We start from the raw sequence: 18018 nt of genomic DNA on the forward strand, positions 1-18018 counted from the left end.
CAGACATCACCGGTAATATCTAAAAATCAGAAAATGCAAATTGTACATATTAAAGATTTTTTTTCTGTAGGAACGGAACAAGTATCCCCTCAATACAGAGTGGCTGTGAATTTTCTGGAGCATTTTATATTTACAATAGGCCAGTTTATTCTATGTCTTGTGGCGTATTATCTACGCGATTGGCATTACTTAGCTATGGCATGCGGATTACCTTTCCTTGTCACTATATTCCATTGGTTGTAAGTATAAGAATGACTTTTTTTAATCCATTGAAATGTAAAATCATGTACTCTTTCTTATTACAGGTTAAAAGTAAAAGATAGTCATAACTTTTCACATGTACAGCCTGCCATATCAACTGATTTCTTATGAAAACTGCACTAATAAAAAACTTTATAGTATTATAAAGTATAAGATTATTAACAATTGAAATAAGACCGCATCTACATGTCAGTCAACCACAGTCACAAATTAAATCAAAGAGGAAGAGAGTATAGGTATTGTGCGTACGACTTAATAATATACCAAGGTATAAACGTTCAAGATCATAACCAGCATGACACTTTATAAATATACTGCGCTCGATAAAGGAACCCCTTACCCATTTCTCTTCATCACCTGATGAATTTTTACCAAATTTTGATGCGGAACTGCTTTACATGTACAATAGTCCATTTTCCAATTACCGATTTGATTCTGTTTTTACACACTTTTTAAACAAATTACTTCCCTTTGTTAATTCAGAGACTTATTCTATACCGGACAAAAGTGGCTTTTTCCAATGCAAAGTATGATAAGTTGAAAGTTATGTATCGGCGGTTTAACTTATTTTTCATGAAAAATAACTTGTAGTTACAAAAGTATTTAGCTAAACGACAAATTAATGTAATTAAAAGCCATGAAAAACTTCAAGGTTACTCACATTACGCACAAGTAAATTTGCTCTTTTCCCTAGCTCTCCATTGTCGATATACATTTATGTTCCTCATAAAGGAGACAACAACAAAAGGGATCGCTAAGTACAGGGTCAATTTCGGGAATTGGCAAATAGACTATTCTGACATAAAAAAAATGATCCCGACTCTTACACGTACAATACTGAAATAAGAATTATCTATTCGGACACGTTATATGTACAATACTGAAATAAAATGAACGGTTCACTCCTTAAATGAACAAGTTAATATTAGAGGTAAATAATTGCAATATTGTAACGACAATAATATTGTGAGTTCCCTTTACTTTTCCAGTTTTATTTACGAATCACCAAGATGGTTGTTAGCTAAAGGCAGAACAACAGAAGCATTAGAAATTCTGAAGAAGGCAGCAAAGATGAACAAAGTAGAATTTGATTTCGAGTCAGATGAAATAAGAATAAACAAAGAACATGCTGAACCGTTTCTTAAATCTTTTAAAGCTTTATTTGGCTCCTTCAGGCTGGTTAGACGTTTACTTATTCTGGCATTCTGTTTGTAAGTTGTCAATTCGTCTCCTTCAGGCTGGTTAGACGTTTACTTATTCTGGCATTCTGTTTGTAAGTTGTCAATTCGTCTCCTTCAGGCTGGTTAGACGTTTACTTATTCTGGCATTCTGTTTGTAAGTTGTCAATTCGTAATAACAGTACATCTGACTTAGAAAGGTACTTAAATATAAACAAAATATTTATTCCACAATTTTTCAACTCTTTTGGCTTAATATTTGATTTAATAGAAAACAAAAATTGGAATTATTAATTCATGGAAATAGCAAACAAATAATTGAGTCATACAGACACGTTAATTTATTTATTCAAATGCCAGACAGTTTACATTCAAATATATATAATTAGTCCTTCGGGAAAGTAATAAATAAATGAAACTCCGCTCTTTTCCTTTTCGTTTTCAGATGTTTATAATAACGACGGTTAATTTTCGCTTAATTACGGAAAACTATTTTGGTGAAAGGTCTTTTTCAAAAAGTATAATTGAACTTAAAAAATACACTTTCGTTGACAAGAAGAAAGTGTTCAGTGCATTAAATAAACTTAATGTATATTTGACAGAATCAACATGTTGATATTTCTACCACTATTCAAAAATGACAAAGATGAATCCATCTTAAAATATTCAGTTGTCCGGCAGGAACAAAAACCTGAAATGACACGATTCAGTTTTAGGGTATTACATTTACGCAAATGTTTGTCGAGTTGCGTTTTTACTTTTTTATGTTATTAATACATGGATTTTATTCAGTGTGTGAATATATAAGCCTTGATCAATTCAATTTTTGAGCTAATCAGTTCTAGATAACGCATCAAAAACCGGCTACTCAAATATTTGTTTTATACTTTTGATTCTCAACCAAACCAAATTGTTTCGGTTTCAAAAATTAAAATCACAAAAATATCGAACTCCGAGGAAAATCAAAACGGAAAGTCCCTCATCAAATGGCAAACGCAAAAGCTGAGACACGACTTTTTTAATCTCCAGGATACATTCAAGCATATTACGCATTCATATATCAAAGTGTTAAATTAGGCTACAAATGTAGTTTCGTCGACATGGTCTATCTTAGTTAAAATCTAGGTAACAAAATTTTGACGGACCAATCACATTCAATGATTGATCGTTTTTGCTTTTTCATGCATGTTTAGGTCTAGGACAACATGCAATAAGGGCTCAACCGGGATGATAAGCTTGACATTGAGTATGCCACTTGAAAATGTGGTAAAAATTGAGCCTTGCAACAGGCCACCTACAAATTTACAAAAAGTTGTTGCAATGATTCGTTCATAGCGGCATAGTTTACGTTTTTATTTTTGACCGTTAAAACTGCGAATTTGTACTAGTCAATTGGTGGCCAAACGTCATAAATAGATTATTCTGTGGTTTAAAGAAGACCAAGAGATTACCTCATTTTAATGCCCTAGTTCATGTTTAATTGCATTCAAAATGTTACAATTTTATCAAAATGAAGATGTGCATATCATATGAGAATTGTGTTGTATCTTTTTAAGGCCTTTTCATTATATTTAGTACTAAAATAAACATAATGGTTTACTTTTATAAATTGTTACTTGGGTGGAGAGTTGTCTCATTGGCACTCATACCACATCTTCCTATATCTATTTTACTTAATTCCCCCTAGTACATTAAACAATAATTCTACTTTGTTTTCAGTTTTGCTGTTAACCTGACTTATTATGGGATAAGCTTGAACATTGGAATTCTGGGAGGGAATATTTATATCAACTTTGCTATTTCTACGCTTATGGAATTGCTTGGTGTAACGTTTTCACTCATCACGCTGAACAGATTTGGTAGAAAGAAGATGCATTGTATATCATTACTGATTGGCGGGACTAGTTGTCTATGTACTATATTTACATCATTATATGCACCCAAAGGTAACGTCGTCAAACCGTTTGGTTCTTACTATTTAAGTTCAATGTACACATATTTATTATCTTTACTTGTACTCTTTACATATTAATGAACAACCATTTAATATATCAGCCTTTATTTGTACCAGACCAACGCACATATATTTCTAATCTTAGTTTCTACTCTTTCCAGATCAAGGAACAGACGTTTATTGTCTTAACATTTACTCTTAACATATTAATGAACAAACGTTTATAATATAAGTTTTTACTCCTACTGGATCAACGAACACATATTTATAATCATAAATTTTACAGAACACAAAAAAGACATTTACAATCTCAGTTTTCAAATCGTACCAAGTCAATGAACACACATTAATTTTCCTAGCGTTTTGCTCTCTCCAGATAAACGAACACAAATTAATTATACTAGCGTTTTTCTCTCTACAGATAAACGAACAAACATTAATTATCCTAGCGTTTTTCTCTCTACAGATAAACGAACAAACATTGATTATACTAGCGTTTTGCTCTCTCCTGACCAACTGAGAGCAGTAAACAAACATTTACTCTCCGCTATATAGATGATGTTCTCTCACTAAATAATTCAAACTTTGTTGAATATGTTGCACTAATCTATCCCATCGAATTAGAGATAAAGGATACAACAGATACAGTTAAGTCGGTCTGATATCTTGACTCACGTCTAGAAATTGACAATGAGGGTCGGTTGAAAACAAAGCGTTGCGACAAATAAGATGATTTCAGACTCCAAATTGTGATCTTTCCATTCTAAGTAGCAACATTCCAGCAGCGCATCCATAAGGAGTATATATATCTCTCAATTAATACGATATTCCCGTGCTTGTATTTCCGATCATGAATAGACGGTTGCTGCTCAGAAGAAAGCTATTAAACCAAGAGTTCCAAATGGCGAAGTCGAAATCATCCCTTCGTAAATTTTACGGACGCCATCACGAGTTGGTTGACCGTTATGGAATCGTTTCACAGATGATATCGTATATGTTGCTTACGTCGTAACTACAATGCCCTTCCCTTTTCATGAATGTGACCTACCGAATTAGATTATTTACCGGGCGAGTAATAATATGAGCAACACGACGGGTGACACTTGTGGAGCATGATTTTCTATACTGTGTCATGTGTACAATTATTTGTCTATTTATCTTTTTCAATTTTAGCCATGGCGTTGTCAGTTTATTTTCGATCTATGGATTCGACTGCCCCTCTCGTATCTTTCGCCTCTCTTTTACTCATTCCTTATTATTAAACATACATTTATGATCATAGCTTTTATTCTTTCCAGATTAATGAAGATATATGTATGATCCTAGATTTTACTCTTTTTCATATAACAAAACCCACAGGTGTAATCTTAGCTTCATATCAATTTTAGATCTTTATTGGATAACCATTGCTTTAGCTATGATTGGTAAACTAGCGGTGACCATTAATTTCTTTGTGGTTTACACATTCACGGCAGAACTGTTTCCTACCGTGCTCCGAGGTGTGGCTATGGGTATGTGTAGTACAACTGGTAGAATTGGTACAGTGTCGTCTGCATACATAGGTGCTTTGGTAAATAATTATTTAGTACGATCCTAGTTTCCGAAAAGAACAATCAAGGGGGCGACATACAATTTTTCTTTTGCTATTTGAAAGTGTTTTAAAAAGGGGCACTAGCTCCGAGATATATAAAAAATCTAAAATATTATTTTATTTGCTCAATCATTAATGGAATGCAAATAGCGAAATAATATTTGGCTTTTATCAGCCAGTATGGTTCAATTTTGTTGAAATACACTAAAAACATTGATTACGAATTATCATCTTGCAAGTGAATAATTCGACCTCATTGAATCCGTATTCATGTGAACTTCAATTTAACCACTACGCTTGAGATGGATAACACGTGAATTGTATGTGTAAAGTGATGTGAAGGAAGAGAATGTCAACATTGAAAGTGAAAAAAAGATAAATCATTTGGTTGACTGATTCGATCCAAAAAGAATCATTCTAACACAGGTAAAAACGATGATAAACATTATTTTTTTTATCTATAATATTAAATAAAATAGACCTAGAATAATCCAACAGTCCGAGTTTGCTTAATATATTTATATCTATATACAACTCGTCTAAACATCAACCCAACAATGTTAGATCTGTAAATTTGCTTTCGCAAATTTTTTGTTCTTCCCTCGCCGGGATTCGAACCCATGCTACTGTGATATCGTGACACCAAATCGCCTGCACTGCAGCCGTCCCATCATTGATGGCGATCCGATGGATAAATCTGTTGTACTCAGACGTACTTATTTATATCTATATATACATATATGGAATGGAACTGTTAACTTTTTACTTATTTTATTATTTTATTTACTGAATATATATATCTGCACATGTGAAAATTATTTTTTACGCCTACATATATAAATATATATATATGTTTACATCGCTTATAGGGTCATCGGATGACTTTAAAAGTCAACTCGATAATTAATTATATGACGTCTAGACTAAAATACACACGAAACCAAGCTACGTATTTTCATGCAAATATCCTGTTAAATGTTTATTTTAGACTTTTAATAGTTTGGATAAATGTTTTACATTGTTATAAATCAAATATGAGAATTTGATTAAAATAGGTGAATATGAATTTAACAGCTAGTGCCCCTTTGATAATTTGAAGAGTCAAGTCTACCTTGTGATTGACCAATATGAAAAAATATTTTTTAAAGAATAGGAATGATACAAATAAATAAGTTAACTAACAAATATTAAAAAAAAAAAAAAAATTAAATTAAAGAAAATGTTTTTTTCTGAGGGAAACTTAACAGATTTGTAAACTAATATTCATTTATGTGTTAATAACATTAAAATGAGAAAAAAAAGATTGATTCATAGTTATTTAGTTAAAGTAAAACACATTTTGATAATGTAAATTGTATACGCTGCACTGTAATCATAGCTGTTTATAAAAAGTATTCAGGTATTTTTCATTGTTACTTAATATTAAGGAAAGCTAAATATTTTAGGTTAATACAATGCTGATAGCAGTTGCACGTATACATACTAGTATTGCATTGTATTGAGAAATTTGAAATTTTCAGGGAAAAAATCTTGAAACAGACTTCGGAAGTGCTTTACCACTAATTATATTTGGATCAGTTGGTTTGATTGCTGGCATGATCAGTCTTATATTACCAGAAACAACAGCCAAATCTTTACCAGAAACTGTAAATGATGCTGCTACACTACTTGACAATAAGTAAGCATAATTTATTATCAATGACTAAATAGAACAATTACATATCTATATATTTAATTATTTTGCTGACCTTTAAGAACACATAGAAACACGATTTGTAAAGTTAACCTTTATAGGTCTTCAACAAGTAGCTTTGGCTCACATCGAACAGCAAGCTATAAATTGCCGCAAATATGTCTAGTGTGAAACCACTCAAACGGGAAAACTTCGGTTTAATCTATATTAAGAAAGAGAACTGAGAAACACTTATGCACCACATCAACAAACGTCAACTACTGAACAACAAATTCCTGACTAGGGAAAGCATAAAAAGACTTTTTAAAGGCTATATTTTATTAGTCTTACCATTTTTCACACTATCCTGAATATTTTCATGGACAAAAGTATAGATTTGAGTTTAAATGTTTCCAATTATTTTCATTTTAAATTAAATTTTAAAATAAATAAAATCATTATAATAATACTAACAGTATAAGTGCAATGCAATGATTAAAAAACTTTGAACATAAACTTTGATGCATGCATCAACTTTCACCAAGAACCTATTCATAAGTCTGAGTCAGAAGTTATTAAAGGGACATTCAAAAACAATAAATTAGGGGACATTCACTTTATTCCATCATCTTGGATTGAGCAATAGTAGTACAAAATAGACAAAATTTCACATAACATTTCATTGCATATAAGACGATAACCATCACTGAAAGTTAACCAATCAAATTTCTACCATTATTTTATCTGTGTACAAGGTTTAGTCACCATGTAACCTCAGGATTACAAAATATTCTATAGAAATCCCAAATAAAAAATAATGTTGTTTTGAAATACCCAAGACATATGTTTATGACATAGAAATGTTTTACTGCAATAAAATGTAAGATTAATTACCTACAACTGTCAAATTCAAGGGAATATTTTTTTCTACCTACTTTCGTATACAACCGGATGTGAAGTACCATTATTTGATGGTATTACACCTTAAAATCTTCATTTTGACAAATTATATAAACAAATTATCACAGGAAATATATATTGTTGATCCACCGTAAGAATGCAACTGATAGCGCTATGGTAAATATCGACACACCACAAAGAACCAGACATGCAACATTAGTCCTACCAATATATTCGGTTGAAGCCATGTACTCCTGATATGAATCATGCCATTATCTGCATGTGGCATGCAACGTGTTGTTCATGCAAATACAAAGTATAAATTAGGAGATGTTTCTCATTTTCTGATGTCCCAATCGCTGCAAAAAGGACGGAATTTGGTTCATGTAGTGAGCACAATTGAATACAAAAATGTGATATAGAAAAATGAAAGTCATACAAATGTTTAAATGCTGTATTTTGATTAGTTAAAGATATGGACAAGCAAAGCCCAACAAACGTAGACCAGTAGATGATGATATGCAATGTAATTCAAACAAAACATGCCCTCGATTTCCTCGTAAATCAAGATAAGACGATCGAAGGTTACCCTTTAAATAATTGTGAAGAATCATCTAATATTTACAGACTTACAATTTAATGTACACTAGACGTGAGAAACAATATGATAACCAAATTAAATACAAAGTTAAAGAGCATTAAAACTGCCTTTTTGAAAAAAACGTTTTTGTCGAATACAAATAAGCAATCTATTTATGGTGGTAAAACAGCCTTACTAGTGTTACGCATAATTCTACATTTTATAAACAGTAGATTATAGATCCGGAATATAACAATGATAGTTCATGTCAACACACTGACTACTAACATGATGACACAATCGGGGCGAAACGTTCAGCAGCAACAGTGGCATTCACCAATTGATTTAATTGTTTATGAAAAATTTAAGGCTAATAATAATGAGTACGCCAGACTCATTTTTTGTCTACATAAGACTTGTTGATAACACTCGATTCAATAATAAATTTACTAGCATCGTAGATCAACATAAATAAAGCAAGACAGACAAAACACACAATCTTATTGCTGGTAAACAAGTCTCAGAACCGTAGCTTACGATATTCAAGGCAAGACAAGAATTGGCGAGACAAGGTAATACAAATAAACTGTAAACACTGGTAATCCAGAATCGTAGACATTGCAAAATAAACAAAACTCACACTCCTATTGCTGGTTTTACTAGATCAATAGATCAGAAATGGCATGTTAATGCCAGTCTAACACAGCTCACATTCCTTGCGATATAATTAAGAAGATATGGCATGATTGTCAATAGAACAGAAAGACCATCTGTGTAATCTATATATGAAAAACGAGAAAAAATTGTGAATCACACCAACAAACAACAATCACTGAGAAACAGTCCTGCTGACATGTGCATACAAAATGCAGCGGGGTTAAATGTTTTGACAGGCGTCAAACCTCATCCTAACATGAGACAAAAGTGTAACATCTTAACATTAAAAGTAGTGATGTCAATGAGTATTCGAGTATCGCTCAATAGTACCGAGTATCAAATACCAAAAATGATATTCAATGGGTTTCTGTGTGAATGTTGTTGCTTTCTGTTTAAGGGCGACTTACGGTGGTGGACGTTTCGTCCCCGAGGGTATCACCAGCCCAGTATTCAACATTTCGGTGTTGACATGGATATCAATAATGTGGTCATTTTTATAACTTTCCTGTTGACAAAACTTTGAATTTTTCGAAAAACTAAGGATTTTCTTATCCCTGGCATAGATTACCTTAGCCGTATTTTGCCCAACGTTTTGAAATTTTGAATCATCAATGCTCTTCAACTTTGTACTTGTTTGGCTATATAAATATTTTGATTTGAGCGTCACTGATGAGTCTTATGTAGACGAAACGCGCGACTGGCGTACTAAATTATAATCCTAGTACCTTTGATAACTATTACGGTAAACTATTAATTAAAATTAAAATACACTTCAATTTTTTTGCGTTTAATTGTCATTTAGAATTCCCAAAATAGATGAAGGCTAGGAACAAGAAAGCATCTCATTGATATCATCAACTTTACTTTCAAAGCAAATGCTTCGATAAGAAGGACCTTACAAAAGTCTGAAAATTGACTCGTCCAAGAAAAAGTTGAAATTATAATATTTCTATATAAGAACAAATTAGTTGCATCCTGTGTCGACCCTGAGAGTATGTTCAATGCCATCAATAAATCCTAATCATCACCCTTTGCTTATCATTTAATGTTTTTTACGAGTCAAAAATACGGTTGTATAATAAACTAAACTTTTACTTATAGATTAATAAGATTGATTGATTAATAAGATTATTGCCAGTTTGAATAATAAGGGCATGTAGTAAATGAACTATTTATTTCAGTATACGATTCCAGGTATTACTATTGAGTCTGATGTAATAATGTTGAGGGTTTTACATCCATAAGACATTGCCAACAATATGTAAAATGGTATAATTTTTTATTTCCGTTTTGTAGATGTTTTCACGAGGTAGTACTTGAGTATCGCTCGGTAAATCAGACGAGTAATTGATAAGTAAATGTTCACCGAGTTGACATCCCTAATTAAAAGACACTATAAAATATCAATTGAAACAATATTTTTTTCTGTATTTTTCTTGTTATATATTAAACAAAAGGCTCAACTTCCGCGTTACTCGTCTTCCATTTATTGTGTTGGTTTCAAGTAATTTGAATTTTTGTTTTCAAATGTAGGAGTAGTGAAGACTCAAAACACGCTGCAGGTTCTGCCACTGAAATGGACCAACAAAATTCTACACGTTTGTAACATCAGAGTATACTCAAATAAGATGCAAGATTTGAATGAAATGGATACAGCACATTACAAACAGTTATTACCTATCGTATTCTGTTCAACAAACGTTTCAGAGCATATGAATAGGTCTAATATGTTACTGACTCTTCCTTATTTTGATTAAAAAAAAAGTCATGATAACCATTATACAATTGATTTGATTTTAGAAACTCCGGTTTCTATGATTGAGAAATGAAGAATTTTTTTAAATTTATGTGTTTGTTGGGAAATTCGAAATAATAAGTACAAAGTGTAATGATTACCAGATTAATCACTAATTTCAGAAGGTTCTCATGTCTTGAAATCTAACAGTTATAAGTTGATTATTTTGCATTAACAATGAGCTTTTACAACTAATAGTCCAGTCAATCTAGCATAAATTTGACCCTAACCTGAAAGTAATTGCAACAGAAGATGTTTAAGTTTTAATCTTTAGCATTATACCCCAAATACACACAGAAAAAAGTCCCATAAAATCTTACTTGAGGAAAACTAAACAAATTCCATTTAAAATTCATATGGAGAGTTGCATTTAAAAGGGAAATAACTCTTGCAATAAAAGGCAGAAATATCAATAAAAATTGATACAAAATTTTACCACTTCCATTCATCAGAATGTATTGATTCTTGATTTTTTAACGGTCTTTAGAGTATAACAAACAACGCTCAAGGTGTTTTCATATCTTTTGTCAAGCTATAATCTAGATTTCGTAATTCATTAGTTGACCATTTATTGAATTTTTCAACATGTCAAGTTAAAGAATCTCAAATTTGATAAAATTATTAAGCATGTATCCTTCTTTCTGTGGGTTAAAGTTTCTTTATAAAAGTAAGATGCTGAAAGAATATAATACACAGTTGTAAACAATACCTAATTTTCACATTATTTTTTTCAAAATGGTCACAAAGCTTCAAATTTGCAATTTCTTTAATGAAAAATGCACAAAAAAAATAAAACTACCCATAACACTTCGGTTTTGTACATTTCATGAGTTGAAGATTATATAAGTTAGTCAAATACAAACTTATAACCCCATCAAAGTATCATACTATACATAAATTTCAAGAAATTCAACCAAAAACTGACCAAAAAAGGACTCATTTTTGCGGAGTTATCTCCCCTTTCAATGTTAATTTCCAAAGGAAACTAAAAATGCTGATGTTGTGTATATAAAGGGCATAATGCTATAGATTAGAACTAAAACATTTTCTGTTGCAATTAGTTTGACTGGACTATAATATCTGGAAAAGAGAGGTCACGGATCTGATATGGTATGAATTACTGACTGCATAACATGTATCGTAAAAGGACCACGGTCAAATTTTAATTTTAACAGGAGAGGTATTGATAGCAAAACTTTCACGATAATATAAATTCATCCAAATTGAATGTTCATGGCGGTGTTCATATACTACAATTGTAAGTTTAGAATAAATTGTTGGTCGTCTGTTTGTCATTGTTTAACATGACGTCTTATCTCTCTCTCGAGATTAATCGGTTTTAATTTTGTTGAAGTCTCAGAGTTCTTTACCATTTATTTTACCTTTTGCCATGTAAATCATCAGCTACGGAGGTCTAAAATATTTCCTTTTCATAAATCTCTATCAAGATAAGCGTTAGCGTCAGAGTTGTGGACCCTATTCATGACAAGACTTTCTACCAGCTTCATTCACCAACCTCAGAGTTATAGGCTGTTCTCATGTTAAGACTTTCTACCAGCTTCAATCATCAACCTTAAGAGTTATGGGCCCTATTTCTGTCATTTCTTTCTACCAGGTTAATTATCAAATTAAGAGTTATAGATCGTGCTCATGATTATCTTTTAAGATAGTTATTATACTCTCGAGAGGTGGTCTGTACTCCTGCCATTAAAAAGAGAAGAGAAAGATGTCAAAGGGACATAAAAATTCATCAGTCAAAAATAAACTGAAAACGCCATGGCCAAAAAAAATATTAAAAAAAATAGCAACATTTTAGCAGCGCCTGCATACTGAGTATATATCTCCAAATTGATACGATATTCTCGGGCTTGTATTTCTATCATGATTTCCTTGATAGATAGATAGTTTATTCTCATAAAACCATGATATTAAAAAGGTTACAGGGTTGCAGCTCACAAGAAAGCTATTACACAAAGAGTTACTAATGGTAAAGTTGAAATCATCCCTTCGTGAATTTTACGGACGTCATCTTGAGTTGCTTGACCGTTATGGAATAACCGTTTCACAGAAGATATCGGATATGTTCCTTATCTCGAAACTACAATACCCTTCACTTTTCACGAATGTGACCTACCGAATTAGAATATTTACCGGATTTGTTATAACATGAGTAACACGATAGGTGCCACATGTGGTGCAGGATCTGCTTATCCTTCCGGAGCACCTGAGACCACCCCCGATTTTTGGTGGGATTTATGTTGCTTAGTCTTTAGTTTTTTATGTTGTGTTTTCTATACTATTATTTGTCTGTTTGTCTTTGTATTTTTATATTATGGTGCTGGTGATCATTAAAAATATGTAAACAAAGACGAAAATGATTACTGTTGACGTTTTCTCTCATAAAAATGGAAGGAAACAGTTAAGATTTTTCAAGGTTGTTTCTTATAGGTTCATAGACAAACCTTTTAAAATGTGATCCTCTAAACTGTTTCAGTAAGCCTAACACAAAAGTGCTCATTTTCAGAAAATCTAGGACTGAAAAAATAAAGCAAAAATTCTCCTGGAGTCCTGACACGGTGCTGGTGATTTTTTGATTAAACGTTGTTCATATATTAAACATATGTTACAAAATCAATTAAATTAGGCAGATAACTGTATTCAATCGGATCTGTGACTCCCTTTTTTTTTTTTTTTTTTTTTTTTTTTAAACTTTTGTGCATCCATTTGGCTGTTTAATAAGCGTTTTCAAATGATCGTAACTAATATTTCATAAAAGGCCAACATATTCCGTCCAATATCAGATGAAAATATATCTTTGGTTACATCAGACTCGGACTTCTCTTGAACTGAATTTTAATGTGCGTATTGTTATGCGTTTACTTTTCTACATTGGCTAGAGGTATAGGGGAGGGTTGAGATCTCACAAACATGTTTAACCCCGCCGCATTTTTGCGCCTGTCCAAAGTCAGGAGCCTCTGGCCTTTGTTAGTCTTGTGTTATTTTAATTTTAGTTTCTTGTGTACAATTCGGAAATTAGTATGGCGTTCATTATCACTGAACTAATATATATTTGTTTAGGGGCCAGCTGAAGAACGCCTACGGGTGCAGGAATTTCTCGCTACATTGAAGACCTGTTGGTGACCTTCTGCTGTTGTTTTTTTATATGGTCGGGTTGTTGTCTCTTTGGCACATTCCCCATTTCCATTCTCAATTTTACTAATAAGAATAGAACAACTTATTAAAGGTATCCGACCCATAATAAAGATTTACGGAAAATTTTCCGGAGTTTACCGAGGTGTAAATTTTTTCAACACCTCGGTATTTTCCGCCTAGTAAGCGAAAGAATAGTTATTATTTTTTAAATGACGATTAAAATATCAGAAAGGCTTAATTGAAGTATATTTTCATTAACTATAGAGTAAACGCTCATTTTTTCTATAAATTGTCCAATTTTGACAATCCGGAAACAGAAGTTATGGTAAACAAATATGGACGACTCGGTCGGCTGCCAAGACAGACGAAGGCGTTTTACCCAAAATAGTACGCCGATTTAAGTCTCTTCGTCTTATCGTGATGCGGAAATAATGTGTGCAGTTTGGATGCAACTGGTTGTCAAATATGTTGTACCGGCATAGGAAGATTAGTTGATAGAAGGAATGTAAACACATCACGCACTTGTCCTTTTCATCTGGCGATCTGCTCTGGGAGACGATTTGAATGGATCGTTCATTTTTATGTTTTAAAGTTCTGTATTCATATGTTAAGTGTATATCTGGATGGAATTGAACCGACTTTCTTATGGTTCCTAACATGGAGAACCTAGTAAACCAAAGGCCAAGCTGATGCCAAGCTTCAGTGTAAAACTTTGAGCAGGTGCCAGGTAATTTGCATTTACAAATCCAAACATTTTAAAACTTGAGTTGGACAACATTGTCATGTTAATTATGCCCCACGACACCAGCTTGTCTGGCAAAACAGCCGTTAGATGTCATAGTAATCTAAACTAGATACATGTATGAATAAAATGATTATTTAAGAAATAATCCAGGTCGGTCAGTTTATATGTTTGTAATAATTTAGGAACAAACACCCAAATCAAGGCAAAAACAATTACAAACATATTGATAACAATTGCAAGAAAGCATTAAACAAAAGTGCAGTAGAACTAAATTAGGAAAACATGCATGCTATCAGATAATTGAGGGATTCAAGCCATGGCTACCCTTCAACATGATCAAAAGTTGAATTGCCATGGTACACATACAATGTACATGTATGATCATCATGTAGCATTAACCATCAATGGCTGTTAAACTTGTCACATGGACACAGACACTGCCACAACACTAATTAATTGATACATGTATATAAATGTACTTAGTAGCTTGACTATATTAATATATTTGATAATATCCATCTAAAAATCATCTAATAATTTAATCAGTATTTGATTAAAAGTCAAATGCTCATGTACACAATGTAGGATACAAAGAAACATAAATGAAGAGCAAACAAACAATTGACCGTTCATACATACTCTTCAAAATATAAAATAAATCTTTGATTTACCCACTCCTGTAAATACTCCTGATTACCCAGTACGGGGTGTTCCTTAGATAGGAATTAATGATCGAAGCTCATACACAAGAAAGAAAGAAAGACAAGTATATATCTGGGAGTTTTTTCTGTTTCATTTCTATGAATGTAAGAAGAAGTTGATACTTTACATGTACAAAACAATGTACATGTACTTCCCATTTTAATCTGATATCCATACTATACTTAATTTTTTTTATACAATAACTAGTCAAAAATTTAAATACAGACAAATATTCAAGGACTGAGCGAATAAGACACAAGTTCACCAAGGTACATTGTCCCTGAGTAAATTTTCAGCGTTGTAAGGTCACAAGTTGTAAAGCTTTTCAATATTTGAATTCTTTGATTATTTATTCTTTTTATTACATCATGTACATGTACATTGGCAAATAGCATTTTTACAACAAATATTATTTTATTATAAAATGTATGTGTTTTTAATATATGTCCAGTTTTCACTTTATTATATTTGGTAAGAAAATTTGTATTACAAACTAACAAACATCATTTGTACATACATACATGTACAAATGATGTACATGTACATTGTACTGCTACATATATACATTCCTTATCTATGTGCTATCTAAATAAAGAACATTTTTGTAACAGAAATTTATATTTCATTTTTTAGAGAAACCATTCTTGTTAAAGATGTGACATTAATTCCTCAAAACCTACAAAGCACAATTGATTAGGTAAGTTGCAGATTATCTGAGATATTTTTGATTATCTTCCCAAGAAATGTAGCATACATTTGTACATGTATTACTCTTCTTTCATTCATATGATCATGAAGATACATGTACCTTGTAATTTGTACAGTTGTATATGTATTTCTGCCATCTGTCACTGTTAATTCAAAGGAGAAGACTAAATACAACTACTGAATTATTGGTTATACAGCATTAAAATACAACTACTGAATTACTGGTTCCTGACTTGGGACAGGCACATACAGAATGTGGCAGGGGTAAACTAGATTGAACTTTATTAAAAAATTACCCATTATCAAACTAAAAATGCCTATTACTAAGTGAACTCAGATTACTCTGCTGTTTACATATTTGTTAAACTATAATTTGCTTCTTGTAGAAATTAGCCTGTGAGATCAAGATGCAGATATATCCACCAGATACCAAATGCCACACCAAAGCAGACATTTTCAAATGTTGTGGGACCAATGAATACATCTACATCCTTCATTGTAATGGACTTTGAAACAACTGATTGAGTATGTTAGCTAACATTTAATCAATTATGTTTGAACAGTGCTACACAACAGCCTGGGTGGATTTTGCTTTTTCCACCAGCCCACTCCAGCTATAATCTCTTTTTTTGTTAAAATATTGATATCTAATGCTTATCTGCTTTTTTTCAATTGATTGTACTTGCAAGTCTTTTGATTAAACAAAAGAAATTGCATGCCCACTCCTATGGGTGGGCAGAGTTGACAAGCTAGAAAGTTTGCCCACTCCCACTGTGGACGGGTGGACAAATCAAAATCCACCTGAGCTGTAGTGTATATTTGAAAGTCAATGACTTCTATTAAAAAAAAGAAAAAAGAAATCTAGAACTTTACAATTTTTTTTTAATACCCCTATTTATATACAAAAGAAGATGTCATATGATTGCAAAAGATACAACTCTCCACAAGAAACCAAGTGACACAGAAATTAACAGCTACAGGTCATTGTAAGGCCTTCAACAATGAGCAAAGCCCATACCGCATATTCAGCTAAAAAAGGCACTGAAATGACAAATGAAAGATTATGCATGGTGGGGGTGAAATAAAAAGTGTCTTCTGACCCCCTCTCCCCCTACATTTATTTCTGGAACATCCCTCAGTGTTGTAACACATAAACACATTTGGTAGTCAGATTGCTTTCAACAATATACTATAGTGATATTTTTCTTCTTCAGAATGCTAAATTTAAAAGTTTTAATTAATTTGTGATGAATTTTCTTTTTTACTTCCAGTTAGGCAAGATGTTATCTCTCATATCAAAGAGATAGAATATGAAACTGGCAGCCAGTATTGATATAATGTGGTACTAAAATTTCCAATACCATCAGGGGCTGAAGACATAACAGGAATTGTGTGGGATTTGACCAACCTTAGACTAAAGAGAAAAGTTGTTGCTGCATTACAGATATTTTGAACTCAGCAATTTTTATTAATGTTTTTAATGTTAATTCTCTCTCTTATGAATAATATGATATCTATACTTGCAATGAGCATGAATTAAAAGTTCCTCATGTCAGTAAAACTGTTTTCCCTTGACATTGACCACATTTCATGGATCGGTGAAAAAAGTTATGTACCCGTGGTCAAGTCCATGTATCAGATTCAAAAAGCAATAGGTCTGCTTAATTTGGTATACTGTATGATTGATCCTGATCTCATTGTCATGGTTTATTGATCAATGTTAATATTCAAAAGATTTAATATTGATTGTACATTGTGTATATATATATGATAATATTTATTTGTATCCTTTGAACCATCATGACCATGTTATACTTTCATGATAATGTACAAATAAATATTGAAATGTGATAGAGTTTATTAATATCATTGAAGAAGATTATTTCTATTATTTATTATGTGCATGAAGTAGGATAAACACTTTCTGAAATATTTCATGGGAGATAATTAACCTAACTGAGTTCAATGTTGAACAGGAATGATGGGGTATTTTTTAATGAGCTCTAGTTAATGCTGGTGTGAAATATAAGAAAATGCGTCCTCAGTCTGAGCCCTAATGCTGTCATGTGATGTCTGGTGTTGCACATTGGACAAAATCGAAAACATGTATCAAAACCATAAA

The 18018-nt window shown here is 32.1% G+C and overlaps 1 protein-coding gene and 1 long non-coding RNA gene across 2 annotated transcripts in view; both read left to right on the top strand.

Annotated features, from left to right (window-relative positions):
• The window catches only part of LOC139492060 (organic cation transporter protein-like), a 29437-nt gene extending 17559 nt beyond the window's left edge, over window positions 1-11878 (top strand). The window contains exons 5-10 of the mRNA XM_071280172.1: window positions 71-239; window positions 1251-1472; window positions 3159-3385; window positions 4782-4963; window positions 6505-6662; window positions 10327-11878. Of these exons, the coding sequence (XP_071136273.1) occupies window positions 71-239; window positions 1251-1472; window positions 3159-3385; window positions 4782-4963; window positions 6505-6662; window positions 10327-10399 (1031 nt within the window). The 3' untranslated portion in view covers window positions 10400-11878. The remainder of the gene's footprint in view (window positions 1-70; window positions 240-1250; window positions 1473-3158; window positions 3386-4781; window positions 4964-6504; window positions 6663-10326) is intronic.
• Window positions 11879-16073: 4195 nt separating this feature from the next.
• On the top strand, window positions 16074-17354 carry LOC139492061 (uncharacterized). Its single transcript, XR_011656704.1, has 2 exons — window positions 16074-16421; window positions 17168-17354. It is a non-coding gene; the product is annotated as an uncharacterized lncRNA (long non-coding RNA).
• Window positions 17355-18018: the final 664 nt, after the last annotated feature.

Source organism: Mytilus edulis, chromosome 10 (assembly GCF_963676685.1).
Source record: "Mytilus edulis chromosome 10, xbMytEdul2.2, whole genome shotgun sequence".
Classification (NCBI taxonomy): domain Eukaryota; kingdom Metazoa; phylum Mollusca; class Bivalvia; order Mytilida; family Mytilidae; genus Mytilus; species Mytilus edulis.